The sequence below is a fragment of the Myotis lucifugus genome, unplaced genomic scaffold, assembly GCF_000147115.1.
Source record: "Myotis lucifugus unplaced genomic scaffold, Myoluc2.0 scaffold_4, whole genome shotgun sequence".
Classification (NCBI taxonomy): Eukaryota; Metazoa; Chordata; class Mammalia; order Chiroptera; family Vespertilionidae; genus Myotis; species Myotis lucifugus.
This window is the reverse complement of record NW_005871052.1, coordinates 2,808,365-2,826,882: the sequence shown is the minus strand read 5'-3', so window position 1 is coordinate 2,826,882 and position 18,518 is coordinate 2,808,365. Positions and strand designations below refer to the sequence as shown.

General features: G+C 37.6%; 1 protein-coding gene across 1 annotated transcript in view; it reads right to left on the bottom strand.

Moving 5' to 3' along the window:
* RPS6KA6 (ribosomal protein S6 kinase A6) overlaps positions 1-18,518 on the bottom strand; it is a 168,045-nt gene that overhangs the window by 90,374 nt on the left and 59,153 nt on the right. The window contains exons 5-6 of the mRNA XM_006082809.3: positions 18,055-18,135; positions 14,448-14,527 (exon numbers count right to left, since the gene is read on the bottom strand). Coding sequence (XP_006082871.1) covers positions 14,448-14,527; positions 18,055-18,135 — 161 coding nt within the window. The remainder of the gene's footprint in view (positions 1-14,447; positions 14,528-18,054; positions 18,136-18,518) is intronic.

Sequence of the window (18,518 nt, the reverse complement as noted above, 5' to 3'; positions counted from 1 at the left end):
ACATTCCTCCTACCTTCATGCAAAACTGACTGACACCTCCTGATTACTGGAGATCCTCTAGTCCCACTCTCCTGGATTCCAGTGGCCTCACCCTCCTGTATCCTGCTGGTTCGACCCTGCTGAGGTCTGGGCAGAATCCAGGACAAATTGTGCTGTGTGACTCTGGGAGAGGGGCCACTACCCCCACCTTCCCCAAGCACAACTGGCAACTCCCATTCACAGAAGACTCACTAGCCCCATCCTTCAAAATCTTGGCAGCCCTGTTATGCTGAGATCTAGCTCCTGGCAGAATCTGGGACAGATTGAGTTGTGTAGTGCTAGGACAGGGGCCATTTTACCTGGCATGCCCAACCACTACAGAGCCATCCCTTGACATGGCAAAATCTCATTCTCTTTGGGCCTGATGATTCTGCTGGCCTCACTCTGATAACTCCCTGAGACCCCGCCCCACCACAAAAGTGTGTGAGCACACAGCTAGTGGAAGCTATACTTGGCATGCCCTGGGGCATTTGCTGAGGGACCTCAGACCTAGCACTGGCACCGAGTTTGAACCTATATCAATCAAGTGAACACAATGTGCCCCTACTTGGTGACTCAATGAGAAACTATATCAAGCAACTCAAGTACCTCCAGAACCTCTTTCAGTGTCTGAGCCTAACAGGAAGCAGGCAGGCAGAGGCAGGTGAAGGTAGATCTTGAGGTACCTTGGTACTTTAACTGAACTACCCCTGGCCTGGTGCTGGTAAAACCGAACTTGATAGGCAGCAGCTTGGTCCTTACCATGCAAATACAGGCGGAGCAGAGGAAGCCACAGACAGTGGATCACTTTGTAGCTCAAAACAGGCTACTCAGGGTGAGTAACAAGTAGCATCTGACATTGGCCTGCTCCAAAGTTCTTCCCAAGAGGCCCCAGAACCAACAAACCCAGTGACCAGCTACAAACAACATCAGAGAATGATCCAATTAGCTTCACAAGCAGTGTATCCAAAGGGAGATCTCAGCAGGAACCAGAACTTTCTGAGGTCAATTTTTCTTTGTGTGATCAGCACATACACAGCAGCTCATACACTGTGATCTGGGTTGGTCTTCGTAGCCAATCAAGACTCAGTTATAACAGAAGGGCCCATACAATCCACACAAGTGATATTCCTGGAGCAACCAGCTCAGATGATCAATGTGACTGTACCCCTGGGTAGCAAAGAACTCCTACTACATAAGGCCACCCTACCAAGACTGGGAGTCATAGACATCTACTTAAAACAAACACAAGAGATAGCCAAAATGGCGACACAAAGAAACATGACCTAAATGAAAGAACAGGGCTCCAGGAAAAAAAGTGCTAAATGAAATGGTGGCAAGCTATTTAAGGAATATACAGTTCAAAAATATGATTATAAAAATGCTCAAGGAACTTAGTGAGAACTACATGAAAAATTATCCCCAAAGCAATCTATAGATTTAGCTCAATTCCTATCAAGACACCAATGATGTATTTGACAAAACTAGAATGAATTTTCCAAAATTTTATAAGGGACCTCAAAAGACCTCGAATAGCCACAGCAATCTTGAGAATGAAGAAAAAATTTGGAGGAATCATGCTACCTACTATCAAATTATACTACAAGGCCACAGTAATCAAAAGAGCAGGGCACTGGCATAAAAACAGGTATGTAGATCATAGAAACCCAATAGAGAGTACAGAATTAAAAACATGCCTTTATGGTCAAATACTATTTGACAAAGGAGGCCAGAAAATACAGTGGGGTAAAGAAAATCTATTCAATACATGATGTTGGAAAAATTGGACAGATACATTTAAAAAAAGAAACTAAATTAGCTTTGTATACCACACAGAAGAATAAACTCAAAATGGATTGAAGACTTAACTGTAAGATTCAAAACCATAAAAATTCTAGAAAAATACAGGCAGTAGAAAATCAAACATAACTCATAGCATTATTTTTGCCACTATATCTCCTCATGCAAGGGAAAGAAAAAAAATAATGGTACTACATCAAACTAAAAAGCTTCTGCATAGCAAAAGAACCCACCAATAAAATGAAAAGGAAATCCACTGAATGGGAAAATATATGTGCCAATGATACATCTGATAACAGGTTAATTTCCAAAAAAATATCATGAACTTATACAAGCCAACATCAGGAAGACAAAGAATCCAATTAAAAATGGTCAAAGAACCTGAACATAGACTTCTCCAAAGAGGACATAGAGATGGTCAATAGATATCTGAAAAGTTGCTCGACATCACTAATCATCATAGAGATGCAAACTAAAACCACAATGAGATATTACCTTACACCTATCAGAATGCATATCATCGATATAACAACAACAAAACAAATTTTGGTAAGGATGATTAAAGGGAACCCTTGTACACTCTTGGTGAGAATACAGATTGGTGCAGCCACCAATCTGTAGAAAACAGTATGGAGTTTCCTCAAAAAGTTAAAAATGGAACTGATTTATGACCCACAATTACACTTCTTGGAATATATCCAAAGAAACATAAAACACTAACTCGAAAGAATATCTGTGCCCATATCTCCACTGCAGCAAAATTTATAACAGATAAGATCTGGAAACAGCTCAAGTGCCCACCAGTAGATGAGTGGATAAAAGAAAATGGTACATTTTCACAATGGAATACCATCTGGTCATAAAAAAGAAAGAAATCTTATCTTTTGCGACAGTATGCATGGACCTAAAGGGTATTATGCTAAGTGAAATAAGCCAGTCAGAGAAAGACAAGTACCATATGATTTCACTCATATGTGGAATGGAATTAACAAAATAAACTGCTGAACAAAATAAATGCAGAGACATAGAAGCATGGAACAGACTGTCTAATCTCAGAGGGAAGGTGGTGGGTGGGAAGGTGAATGGGTGGTTGGGAAAAGATCAACCAAAAAACTTGTATGGATATGTGAAAAACCCATGGACACAGAGAATAGCGTGGTCTAGGCCCATGGACACAGAGAATAGCTTGGTGAAGGCCCAGGGCAGGGAGTGGGCTACAAGGGGTCAATGGGGGGAAAAAGGAACATCTGTAATACTTTCAACAAAAAACTGCTTAAAAAAAGAGAAAGAAACAGACTCACAGATAGAGAACAGACTGAGAGATGTCAGAGATTAGGGATTTTGGGGAACTGTGTGAAAAAGATAAAGGGATCAAGGAAAAAAAACTTATAGACACAGACAACAGTATGGTGATAAGCAGAAAGAAAATATGTGGGGGAAGTTAAAAGAGAGTAAAGGGGGGATAAATGGTGATGGAAATAGACTTGATTTTGGGTGGTGAACACACAGTATAAAATACAGACGATATATTATACAAGTGTACACCTGAAAATATAATTTTATTAACTAACGTTACCACGACTGAGGAGCAGCAGCCCCATGGAGCCCAACCCAGTCCAAGGAGCATCAGCGGCGCAAGGAGCCTACCCCCGTCTGAGGAGCAGCAGCCGCACACAACCCATACCAATCTGAGGAGCAGCAGCAGTGTGAGCAGCTCACCAACGTCTGCAGAGCAGCCAGCCCCATTTGAGGAGGAGAAGCTGTGCAAGTGGCCCTGCCTCATCCAAGGAGTGGCAGCTGCACGAGCAGCTCACCCCTGTCCAAGGAACAGCAGCCTTGTGACCAGCCCACCCCTGTCCAGGGGCAGCAGCTGCATGAGCAGCCTCCCCTGACCAGTCAGAGGAGCCACCACTGCTGTGAAAAGTGCCCACCAGAGGAACTGTCGAAAACTGAGGAGCAGAAACTGCCACGACCACCCAAGGAGCAGCCATCACCCAAGGAGCCACTGCCACCCAAGGAGCAGCCACTGCATGACTCTACATCTAGATCCTTCCATGAGAATAAAAATGGGTAAACAAAGAAACCCCCAAAGGAAAGAAAAGGAAAAATTGCCGGAAAAGCATCTAAGTGAAATGCAGGCATACAATATGTCAGAAAAAGAATTCAGAATAAGGGTCATACAGTTCTAAACTGGATGGATGAAAAATCAACAACTTATGTAACAATCAAGAAGAAATAAAGAGTGACATAGCTGCAATAAAAATCACCACAGAAAGTTTCAACAATAGACAAGGAGAAGTGGAGGACCAAATTAGTGAATTAGAAGACAAGGAAGCAAAACACACACAAATTGAACTGCAATTGGAGAAAAAAATTAAAAGACCGGAGAAGAGCCTAAGGGAGCTTTGGGACAACATGAAACGAAGCAACATATGAATAATAGGGGTGTGAGAATGACAGAAAGAAGAACAAGGATTAGAAAACCTATTTGAAGAAATAATGTCAGAAAAATTCCCTGATTTGGAGGAAAAAAAAGTCACACAAGCACAGAGAGTCTCAAACAAGATGAACCCGAAAAGACCCACACCAAGACACATCATAATTACGATGGCAAATGTTAACGACAAAGAGAGAATTTAAAGGCTGCAAGAGAGAGACACGAAGTTACACACAAGAAATCTCCAATTATATTATCAAATGATTTTTCAACAGAAACACATCAGGCCAGAAAAGAATGGAAGGAAATTTACAAAGTGATGCAAAGCAAGGGACTGAATCCAAGAATCTCTATCCAGCAAGGCTATCATTCAAAATTGAAGGGGAAATAAGGAGTTTCACAGACAACAAAAGGCTAAGGGTGTTTATCACTACCAAGCCAGCAATATCAGAAATGGTAAAGGGACTGGTGTAAAAAGAAGAAATAAAAAGGGAAGAAGGAACACAGGCACAAAAAATAAAAATGGCTACAAACAAGTACCTATCAATAATAACTTTAAACGTAAACAAACTAAATGCTCCAATCAAAAGACATCAAATGGCGGAATGGATAAAAAAAAGTGACCCATATGTATGCTGTCTACAAGAGACCCACATCAGAACCAGGGATTCAAACAGACTGAAACTGAAGGGATCGAAAAATATCTTTCTGGCCAATGAAAATGAAAACACAAAAAAAGCTGGGGTAGCAATACTTATATCTGACAAAATAGACCCCATAGTAAAGGCCATAACAAGAGATAAGGAAGGCCATTTCATAATGCTAAAGGGATCGATACAACAAGAGAATATAACCCTGATAAACATATATGCAGCCAATGCAGGAACACCCAAATACATAAAAAACAAACAAACAAACAAACAAAAAAAAACTCCTGGAAGATATCAAGGGAGAGATCGACAACAATGCAATCATAGTAGGGGACTTTAATACATCACTGAAGTCATGGGATAAGTCCTCAGGACAAAAAATCAGCAAAGAAACAGCAATCCTAAATGACTCACTAGATCAGATGGTCTTAATTGACATCTTCAGAACATTTCACCCCAAAGCCATGGAATATATGTTCTTCTCAAGCGCACATGGGACATTTTCAAAGATAGACCACACATTGGGTCACAGGTAATGACTCTATAAATTCAAGAAGATTGAAATCATATCAAGTATGTTCTCAGACCACAATGGTATAATATTAGAAATAAACTAAAATAAAAGCAATAAGCCCTAACCGGTTTGGCTCAGTGGATAGTGCATCAGCCTGCGGACTCAAGGGTCCCAGGTTCGATTCCGGTCAAGGGCATGTACCTTGGTGGTGGGCACATCCCCAGTGGGGAGTGTGCAGGAGGCAGCTGATCAATGTTTCTCTCTCATTGATGTTTCTAACTCTCTATTCCTCTCCCTTCCTCTCTGTAAAAAATTAATAAAATATGTTTAAAAAAATAAATAATAAAATAAAAGCAATAAAAATATCAAACACTTGAAAGCTGAATAGCATGGTATTAAACAAAGATTGGGTTACCAAAGAGATCAAAGAAGAAATTAAAAACATCCTGGAAACAAATGACAATGAAAACACAAAAATCCAAAATCTATGGGACACAGTAAAACCAGCACTGACAGGGAAGTTTATAACTCTACAGGCCTACCTCAGAAAACAATAAAAAATGGTAGAAAATCATCTAACTCTACAACTTAAAGAATTAGAAAGACAGCAACAGGAAAAGCCCAGAGTGAGCAGAAGGAAGGAGATAATAAAGAGCAGAGCAGAAATAAATGTCATAGACACCAAAAAAAAAGAACATTTCAAAAGATCAATGAAACCTAGGGCTGGTTCTTTGAAAGGATAAACAAGATTGATGAACCTCTAGCCAGGCTCACCAAGAAGCAAAGAGAGAGGACCCAAATAAAGAAAATCAGAAATGAAAGTGGCGAAATAACAACAGACCCCACAAAAATACAAGGGATTGTTAAAAAATACTATGAACAACCCTATTCCAACAAACTGGACAACCTGGAGGAAATGGACATAGTCCTAGAAAAATACAACATTCCAAAACTCAATCAGGAAGAATCCAAAATCTCAATAGGCTGATAAGTATTGTAAGAAATTGAAGCAGTCATCAAAAAGCTTCCGGCAAACAAAAGCCAGGGGCATGACGCCTTCACAGGGGAGTTTTACCAAACATTCAAGGAAGACCTAAAACCTATCCTCCTCAGACTACTACAAAAAATTCAAGAGGAAGGAACACTTCCAAGCTCTTTCTATAAAGCCAGGATTACCCTAATACCAAAACCAGATAAAGACAACACAAAGAAAGGGAATTACAGGCCAATATCCCTCATGAACATAGATGCCAAAAAACTCAACAAAAATTCTAGCAAATCAGATCCAGCATTACATCAGAAAGATCATACACCATGACCATGTATGATTTATCTCGGGGATACGAGGATGGTACAATATCCCCAAATCAATAAACGTGTTACATCACATAAACAAATTGTGAGATAAAAATCACATAGTCATATCAATTGATGCAGAAAAAGCATTTGACAAAATCCAACACCCTTTCTTCATAAAATTTCTTAGCAAGGTGGGAATAGAAGAATCATTCATCAACATAATAAAAGCCATTTATGACAAACCCACAGCCAACATCATACTCAATCGGCGAAAAATAAAAAAAGATTTCCCCATGATTAGGAACAAGACAGGGATGCCCGCTCTCACCACTCCTGTTCGATATAGTACTGGAAGTACTAGCCATTGCGATCAGAAAGAAGAAGAAATAAAATGCATCCGAGAGATGCAAATCAAAACAACAATGAGGTACCACCTCACATCTGTCAGAATGGTTATCATCAACAAATCAACAAATGACAGGTGCTGGAAAGGATGCAGAGAAAAAGGAACCCTCTTTCACTGCTGGTGGGAATGCAGATTGGTGCAGCCATTGTGGAAAACAGTATGGCGTTTCCTCAAAAAATTTAAAATGGAACTGCCATTTGATCCAGTAATCCCACTTCTAGGAATATATCCCAAGAAAACAGAAACACCAATCAGAAAGGATATGTGCACCCCTATGGTCATAGCAGCACAATTTACAATAGCCAAGATTTGGAAACAGTCTAAATGCCCATCAACAGATGAGTGGATTAAAAAACTGTGGTACATCTACATAATGGAATACTACACTGCTATAAAAAAGAAGGAATTCTTACCATTTGCAGCAGCATGGATGGAACTGGAGAGCATTATGCTAAGTGAAATAAGCCAGTTGGAGAAAGATAAATATCACTTGATCTCACTCATTTATGGATAATAAAGAACATTATAACCAGATGAACAAAAAGATAGATACAGAGGCAGAGAAGCATGGAACAGACTATCAAATTACAGTGGGAAGGCTGGGGAGTGTTGGGGAGGGGAGGTAAGAGTTCAACCAAAGGACTTGTATGCATGCATATAAGCATAACCAATGGACACAAGACACTGGGGGTGGGGGTGGGGTGAGGGCATATACCGGGGGTAGAGGAGGCCGGGGGAAGGCCAATGGGGGAAAAGAAAAAGGAGACATATGTACTACTATCTGTAATACTTTAAATAACAAAATAAAATAAAATAAGTAAAAATAAAGTAGTAAAATAGGCATCCAAATTGGAAAAGAAGAAGGGAAAATGTCCTTATTTGCAGATGACATGATACTGTACAGAGAAAACCCTGAACACTCCATCACAAATTATTAGACTTAATAAATGAATTCAGCAATGTAGCAGGATACAAAATTAACACCAATAAATCTATGGCATTTCTATACACCAATAGTGAACTTACAAAAAGAAAGACTAAAAAAAAAGTCCCATTTACCATCGCACCCAAAAAATTAAGATAATTAGGAATAAACTTAACTAAGGAGATAAAAGACCTGTACTCAGAAAACTATAGGACACTGAAAAAAGAGATAGAGGAAGACATAAACAGATGGAAGAACATACCATGTTCATGCATTGGTAGAATCAACATAATTAAAATGTCCAAACTAACCAAAGCAATCTATAGATTCAATGCACTCCCCATGAAAATACTAATGGCATACTTCACAGAACTAGAATGAACGCTCCAAAAATTCATCTGGAATAAAAAAAGACCCCGAATAACTGCAGCAATCCTGAGAAAGAAGAACAAAGTAGGTGGAATCTCAACACAAGATATCAAGCTGTATTACAAAGCCACTGTTCTCAAAACTGCCTGGTACTGGCACAAGAACAGACATATAGACCAATAGAATAGAATATAGAACCCAGAAATAGACCCAAACCACTATGCTCAATCAATATTTGACAAAGGAGGCAAGAGCATACAATGGAGTCAAGACAGTCTCTTCAATAAATGGGATTGGGAAAATTGGACGTATACATGCAAAAGGAAACTAGGCCACCAACTTAAACCATACACAAAAATAAACCCAAAATGGATAAAGGACTTAAACATAAGATGGGAAACCATAAAAATACTAGAGGAATCCACAGACAGCAAAATCTCAGACATATGTCGAAGCATTTTCTTCACCAATAAAACTCCTAGGACAATGGAAACTAAACAGAAAATAAACAAAAGGGACTATATCAAAATAAAAAGTTTTTGCACAGCAAAATAAACCATCAACAAAACAACAAGAAAGCCTACTGCATGGGAGAACAGATTTGCCAATGTTATCACCGATAAGGGTCTAATCTCCAACATTTACAAGGAATTCATACAACTTAACAAAAGGAATATAAACAACCCAATCAAAAAAAATGGACAACGGACCTAAGTAGATACTTTTTGAAAGAAGACATAAGGAAGGCCAGAGACATGATCAAAGTCACTAATCATCTGAGAGATGCAAATCGAAATGACAATGCAGTATCATCTCACACCAGTCAGAATGGCTATCATCAACAAATCAACAAATGACAAGTGCTGGCGAGGATGTGGAGAAAAAGGAACCCTCGTGCACTGCTGGTGGGAATGCAGACTGGTGCAGTCACTGTGGAGAACAGTATGGAGTTTCCTAAAAATACTAAAAATGGAACTCCCATTTGAGCCAGTGATCCCACTTCTAGGAATATATCCCAAGAAACTAGAAACACCATTCAGAAAGAATATATGCACCACTATGTTCAATGCAGCACCATTTACCATAGTTAAGATTTGGAAACAGCCTAAGTGCCCATCAGCAGATGAGTGGATTAAAAAACTGTGGTACATCTACACAACGTAATACTACACTGCAGTAAAAAATAAGGAATTTTTACCATTTGCAATAGGAAGAATGGAACTAGAGAGCATTATGCTAAGCAAAATAAGCCAATCAGATAAAGAGAAATATCACATGATCTCACTCATTTATGGAATATAATGAACAACATAAACTGATGAACAAAAACAGATCCAGAGACAGAGAAGCATCAATCAGACCGTCAAACCTCAGAGGGAAGGTAGGGGAGGGTTGGGGTAAGGGAGAGAGATCAACCAAAGGACTTGTATGCATGCATATAAGCCTAACCAATGGACACAGACAACAGGGGGGTGAGGGCATGAGTAGGGGGATGGAGGGGCAATGGGGCGATAAGGACACATATGTAATACCTTAAAAAACAAAGAAAAAAATTTTAAAAAGTATAATTGGCATAAAGATAGTCAAATAGATCAATGGAATAGAATAATATGTCTAGATATATACCTTCATTTTTGGGGGTCAATTGATTTGCAAGAAAAATTCAAGATAATTTTGTGAAGAAAACAGTGTTTTCCAATGATGATGCTAGAACAATGGACATTTCAATACAGGGTGTGGCAAAAGTAGATTTACAGTTATGAGTATGCAAAATACAGAGTTAATCCTTCTATTATTATTTATTAACTAGAAGTCTGGTGCACAAAAGTTTGTGCACTCGGGGGGGGGGGTCCCTCAGCCCAGCCTGTGCCCTCTCGCAGTATCAGACCCCTCGGAGGATGGCCACCTGCTGGCTTAGGCCCGCTCCCCGGGGGATTGGGCCTAAGCTGGCAGTCAGACATCCTTCTGGCAGCCAGGGAGCCCTCGGGGGATGTCCACTTGCAAGTGGGGAGCAGGCCTAAGCTGCAGTCAGACATCCTTAGCGCTGCTAAGGAGGCGGGAGAGGCTCCCACCACCACCGCTGTATTGGTAGCTGTCAGCCTTGCTTGTGGCTGAGCAGAGATCCCCCTGTGGGAGCGCACTGACCACCAGAGGGCAGCTCCTGCATTAAGCATCTACCCCCTGGTGGTCAGTGTGTGTCATAGTGAGCAGTCACTCCCAGTCATTCTGCTGTTAGGGTCAATTTGCATATTACACTTTTATTATATAGAAGCCTGGTGCATGGGTGGGGCCGGCTGGTTTGCCCTGAAGGGTGTCCCGGATCAGGGTGGGGTTCCCACTGGGGTGCTTGGCCAGCCTGGATGAGGGGCTGAGGGCCGTTTTTAGGCTGGCCACACCCCCTTCAGGGTGGGTGGTCCTGCTGGGGTGCCTGGCCAGTCTGGGTAAGGGGCTGATGACTGTTTGCAGGCTGGCCAAGCCCCCCAGAGGGGACCCTCACCCTATGAGGGTGTGGCCAGCCTGGGTGAGGGGCTGATGGCTGTTTGCAGGCTGGCCACGGCCCCCAGTCACCCAAGGTCCCAGTGGAGCCTGGCTGGAGCAGGTATCTGGGATTTATTTATCTTCCATAATTGAAACTTTATAGCCTTGCACGGAGTCCAGGGCCAGTCAGGGCAGGCGGGAAGCTTGGCTTCCTCCATCGCCGGGGCAACCGTGCCTCCTGCTTGCTCCAGCTCTGTGGCTTCCGGCCGCCATCTTGGTTGGGTTAATTTGCATATAGTCGCTCTGATTGGCTGGTGGGAGTGGCTTGGGCATAGCGGAGGTGTGGTCAATTTGCATGTTTCTCTTTTATTAGATTAGATTATTGTGTTATTTTCCATATGAACAACTATAAACCTACTTTTGCCCCACCCTATATCAATAAGACACTTGAACTACAACAAATATATCTATCACCACATACTAAAATGAACTCAAAATGGATTATAAATTTAAATATAAAACCTAAAACTAAAAAAGTTCTAGAAAACATAGGAGAAAAACATTTATGGCCTGAGATTACACAAATATCCCTTAAATAGGACACCGAAACATAATTTATTTAAAAACTCAAAATGCCTAAAGGACTTAAACATAAGACAGGAAACCATAAAAATCCTAAAAGAATCCATAGGCTGCAAAATATCAGACATATGTTGTAGCAATATCTTTACCAATATAGCTTCTAGGACAATGGAAACTAAGTAGAAAATAAACAAATGGGACTACATCAAAATAAAAGGCTTCACCACAGCAAAAGAAACCATCAACAAAATAACAAGAAAGCCCACTGCATGGGAGAATATATTTACCAATGTTATCTTCAATAAGTGTTTAATCTCCAAAATGTATAGGGAACTCATACATTTTAACAACAAGAAGATAAACAATCCAATCAAAAAAATGGGCAAAAGACCTAAATAGACACTTTTCAAAAGAGGACATATCGAAAACCAAAAGACATATGTAAACATGCTCAAAGTCACTAATCATCTGAGAGATACAAATCAAAACAACAATGAGATACCACCTCACACCTGTCAGAATGGCTATCATCAACAAATCAACAAAGGACAAGTGCTGGAGAGGATGTGGAGAAAAAGAAACCTTCTTGCACTGCTGGTGGGAATGCAGACTAGTACAGCCACTGTGGAGAACAGTATGGAGTTTCCTCAAAAAATTAAAAATGGAACTCTCATTTGACCCAGTAATCCCACTTCTAGGAATATATTCCAAGAAACCAGAAACACCAATCAGAAAGGACGTGTGCAGCCCTATGTTCATAGCAGCACAATTTACAATAGCCAAGATTTGGAAACAGCCTAAGTGCCCATCAGCAGATGAGTCGATTTAAAAACTGTGGTACATCTACATAATGGAATACTACACTGCTGTAAAAAGAAGGAACTCTTACCATTTGCAACAGCATGGATGGAACTGGAAAGCATTATGCTAAGCAAAATAATATGATCTCACTCATTTGTGGAATATAATGAACAACATAAACTGATGAACAAAAATAGAGCCAGAGTTATAGAAGCATCGAAAAGACCGTCCAACCTAAGAGGGAAGGCAGGTGAGGGGGTGGGGTAAGAGATCAACTGAAGGACTTGTATGCATGCATATGAGCATAACCGATGGACACAGACAGTAGGGCGGGAGGGCATGTGCTGGGGAGTGGGAAAGGCTGGGAAGGGATAAATGGGTGAAAAAAGAGACTACATAATACTTTAAACAATAAAAATTTTAAATTTTAAAAAGTGTATAAATAAAACTTCATCATAATAAAGAATTGCTTTTAGAAAGGTACTGTTAGCGGAAGTGATTAATTTTGATGAAGTTTTACTTATATACTTTTTAAAATTTAAATTATTTAGTGTTTAAAGTATTACATAAGTCTCCTTTTTCACCCATTGACCTCTCCCCAGCCTCTCCCACCCCCAGCACATGCCCTCACCCTCTACTGTCTGTTTGTGTATGTTCTTTTGTTTAATGAGCTATAACTCAATAAATATTTATTGAATAAAAATATATTTGAAATAAAAAAGATACTGTTAAAGAGAATAAAAAGACAAACTATAGACCAGAAGAAAACATTTGGAAACAACCTATATGATAAAGGACTTACCATCCAAAATATATGAAGATTCTCAAAACTCAGTAAGAAACTACCCATTTTAAAAAATGGGCCAAAGATTTGAACAGACATTTTATTAAAGAGAATATATAGATGTCAAATAAGTGCATGAAGAGATGACTGACATCATTAATCTTCAGGATAATAAAATTCAAAACCACAATAAGGTACCAGTACACACTTATGGGATGTCCAAAATTAAAACAAGACTGACCATACCAAGTGTTGACAAAGATGTAGAGCAATTGAAACTTTCATATCCTGCTGGTGGGAATGTAAAAGTTATATAACCACTTTGGAAACGTTTAAGTGTCTTTAAAATAAGTTAAAACATATACCTACTATATAACCCAATCATGGTTGGGGAGAAAGAGGAATGAATAAGGAGAGCATGAAGGACTTTTAGGACAATGAAACTATTCTGTATGAGACTACAATGGTAGGCATATGTCATTATACTTTTATCCAAACCCATAGAATGTACAACACAACTATAAACCCTAATGTAAACTACAAAATAAAAATAAAATATACAATCCAGTCATTATACTCTAGGTATTTAAGCATGAAAAATGAAAATATTTGTCCATACAATCATTTGTATGTGAATGTTTTAGCAGTTTTATTAGAAATATCCAAAAACTGCAAACACAAACATCCATCAAGTGAATGAATAAACAAATCGTGGTATATCCATAAAGTGGAATACTCAAAACAATAACATGAATAAAGTATAGGTACATGTAACAACATGGATGAATTTCAAAATAATTCTGCTGAGATAAGTCAGACAGAAAATAACTATAGAATTCCATTTATATAATGTCCTAAAACATGCAAACCAAACAGTAACAGAAGGCATTCTGTAGGGGTGGGACAGGATGGAAACTTTACAAAGGGGTACAAGAAAACTGTTGGGGTGATGGAAAAGCTAATTATTTTGATTGTGATGATGGTTTCAGGGGTATATACAAATGTCAAAATTTATGAAAGTGTGTGCTTTAATATATGCAGTTTATTGTATGTAATTTACACCTCCATAAAACTGTTTTAAACATAAATAAATTAAACACTACTCCCAGAGGCACTTTGGTAGCTTCTGTAGCCAAAGACCTAGGTGTGGCCTTATATGCTTCATCCAGTTATTTAAATTGATCTTGTGCCTAAGAGAATAATAAGTAGCACATTGAGATAATCTAAATGACATAGGCAGATAGAAAATGTGATTAATTGGCATATTCACTAAATGCTATGCAATGAAACAAATATCATTTAATATTTCTATATGAAAAAGAAACAAAAATTATTTTTCTTAGTTTTGTTTCAAGAAAACATGTAAAGATTTACAAACAGATACCTCTTTGGATAATCTTGTGAAGACATCTCCTCCTCTGAGAAAATCCAGTATTAAATACAGCTTCCCTTCAGTCTGAAAGGCTAATTTAAAAATAGAATATAGTAATATAGCAATATTAAAGGCTTAAAAAGCTTAGTATACTTTTAAATTAATATGTAAGTTTAGAATTTTATCACTGAACACTATATACCAATTAAGCATTTACTCATATGGTCCATTATTGAATCACATTATGTCAAAATTAAACCTGGTGTTGAAATAACTATAAAACCCTTCCAAGAACATAATCAATCTTGCATGTGGCTTTACACAGAAACTTCTACTACCCTCATTTTCCTGATTTTTGAACATCATGTTATACTACTATTGTCTGAACTCTGCATCCCCACCTATTGAAAATCTACTAATTCTTTCAAGCTCAACCAAAATGCCACCTCTATCCTCTATTAAGGATTTCCCCCTTTTCTCATTTCCTACAGCACCCTTACACTTCCCCATCAGCTTTACTTGCTACTACTTTTGAGATTGCATGGTACTTTATTTATGTCTCTCTTATGGTAGTTACTCCATTTGAGTTGTGTAATTAATTTATTTTCATTTAATGATGTCTGTATTCTTTATAGATTATAAATTTCTTGAAAGCAGAAATTGTTTCACCTTTAGAGCTCACTACATCTAATACAGTGTTTTGTACACAACTGGTATTTACTGATTAAACTAATGACATCCAGGAGATTAAAGGAAATCTTTAGATACTACCATTTTCATTCCATTGGGGTAACAAGGAGTGAAAGAATAATTTCTTGAACATTATTTATAGATATAGTTGGGTATATATTTTAATATAGTATTTGTCAACATTACCTAAGAATAAAATAAATACCTGATACTTTTTTAACTTTCAAAAATTGAAAATGGACATAGTAGTCTATATTGGGGATTTAATGATGTATATACCTTTGAATTTCCCAGGGAAGCTAAACTCAACAATATCATGCATACATTAAATTAGCAATGGGGCCATGATTCAATCTCAGAACTGTCTGATTTAAAATTCATGTTCTTTCTATAACATCTACTACTTCTCACTGCTATTCTCCTAAATATAAGAAAGAATAACTCAAATACACTAACAAAATTACATTTCTATCTTAAATAGAACCAGGAAATAAGATAAATATGCTCATTGTGAACATGTACTGGAGCACAAACACTATAATGTTTTGAATAAATTATCACAGAATTTTATAGCCTAATATCACAGGAGGTAAAGTCTAGTAGGATATAGAAATATTGCCAGACAAATAAGCAGAAGACACTACCTTGTTTACTTAGACAAGTTAATCAACAAATATAAGAAATACAACTAGAAGCTATTGATTCTTACTTCAGATAAATACTTTTCATATAGCTGAATATATTAAATTAGTTTGAAGTATTTACTTCTTGTTATATTATTATCTGAAAGGAAATCCTTTTTTATGTCACTAGATAATCAATGAATCAAACCTTTATTGAAGCTTAAATTGTGGTACAGAAATACATTTCAACTGATTGAATTCCAACACTACCATAAAGAGAGAAATTATGGCATCAAAACTGTCCCTCTGTCACAATATACTAGGATTAATTTAAATTACTACAGTTTTCATTTTTCTAGGTTTTGTTTCATTCAAATTTGTGCAGTATTTCAACAATAGAAATTTCAAATCTATTAGAAAAAAGATTAGACCTCAAGCCAACACATGTCATCAAATATACTGGAATACTGTTCAAGAACAAAATCCACTGTGAGCTTTGGTCCTCAAAACAATGCCAAACATTAGGTACTGTGTGCTAATTACAGAATCAAACTGGTCTATTAATTGAAAGCTTCTTCAATGAAAATTTTAATCAAGAACATGATTAGCCCTAACCGGTTTGGCTCAGTGGATAGAGCATCAGCCTGCGGACTGAAAGGTCCCAGGTTCGATTCCGGTCAAGGGCATGTACCTTGGCTGCGGGCACATCCCCGGTAGGGGGCGTGCAGGAGGCAGCTGATCGATGTATCTCTCTCATCGATGTTTCTAACTCTCTATCCCTCTCCCTTCCTCTCTGTAAAAAATCAATAAAATATATTTTTAAAAAAAGAACATGATTAAAATAAAATTCAAAAGTGTTCCAACCACTTGATTTCAAACCAAGTAGATTTTATATTTAGAAACACTAGAAAAAAAAGTGTTTCGTTTATAAATATGTAAGGAATGAAAATAACACTGCATCAAGCCACACAAAAAAATTAAATATTTTTGAGGACAAAAATATAAAATTTAGTCAACTTTGCTGTTTTCTAGGCTGCTTAAATATCACAGTATTTGCAAATACAGCTAAAAATGCAACTCTTGAAAGCTGTATTTCTAGTAATTTCCCACTGACCATTTTAGAATTCTGCATGTTGTTTTATGGATAGCATTCTGCTTCACTGTGTGTGTCTGGTCATTCACTCGATCCTCAGAAACCATGGTGAAAGAAACACCACCAATAAGAGGAACACAAAGTCAGAACATCCAGCATACTCATCATAAAGGCACAGAACTTCAAGTCACAAGATGACAAAGACATTGATGCCGGTTGAACTAAAGTTTATGGTGTATTATTGATGGAATTTAGTGGAAATGGCTACTAAAATGGAAAATAAGGTGAGTGATCTGATTTGACTTACTGAATCCAGCACAACCTTTATCTGAAATCTCCTTGCTAATATAGTTAGTGATAAATTTTTTTATATTACTACTTAGCAAGTTAGTAAAGACACAGTACTTATGAAAAGTTAATCTTATTTACTGAAGAGTACAGAATGGCATACAGTTCCTATATAGTTCTGCCAGTATATTCTAATATTAATCTATGTGTTTTTCTTGCTAATCAACACTTGAAATTTATTTTGGTCACTATCTTCTAAAAGAGCCAATGCCATTTTTTAAAAAGCCAAACTCCCTTGACCTTAAAAGAAAATTAAGTCTAGGGTCCATTCCTTTTCCCCCTCTAGGGTATAAGATTGGTATAAACCCAGTGTAACAGTGTATTGCTTTATTGAGTTGGGGTTGGGAGGGGAGACAACATGGTGAGGAACAAAATCAATTAAAGGAATAGAAGCTCAGGAAGCAATAATGTTAAAATATTAATACACAAAACGGTTAACTGAAATCACTTTGTTAAGAGGACTCAACTCATGGAAGACAAACTTTAATTGCTATTGCAAAAAAAATCTGTAGGAAGTAGAAATTGGTTTCAACAACGGTAGAGAATATGTTCTAGAAATTGGAGGTAACTAGATGTAATAACCTGGCAGCAATTTAATAGAACAGCCCCAGTTGCTAGGCTGAGGCTAACACCTAGGGAAGATAAAAGCATTGTCTGTAGGGAATTTTGGATAACTAGAGAAATATTACACTGTGTATAAACCAAATAATAAATTTTTGTCTACATGCACTTCAATTTCATAGGAAGAGCATCATAGAATACCGAAACACAGAAGAGAGCATTCATGTAAGATATCTAACCCCTTTATATAATAATGCATACAACTTAAAATAATTACATCTAGGGCTTTCTACAGATTACATACCATAATGCAACTTGACAATAAATGGATGATTTACTTCCACCAGTATATCCCTCTCCATCTTTGTGCGAACTCTGTCTCGAACTAAAAATTACAGATAGTTAGAATATATTACTATTGTATATAATTTCCATAGAAATTCCATCAAACAAAAATGTAAAAATATAAAACATAACTTTATAAGTTCTTAAATTTGTAGTCTATATATGCCTAAACAGTAATTACCATATACTCAGAAAGCAAATAAATTCAGTTTACATCTCAAGGTGGGTTAAAGTGACATAAACAGGTATTTGGTTAATATACATTTTTATGTATTAGTTCTTAATTTTTCAAATGAGTTTATTGATTAAAACTGAGCATGGTGCTTTCTGATCAGAGCCTAGAAGATGGTGTATGTAAATGTATGCAGGCAGTTGTGTTTTCTCAATATGTAATAGCAACACAGATGGAACAGAAAATAAATA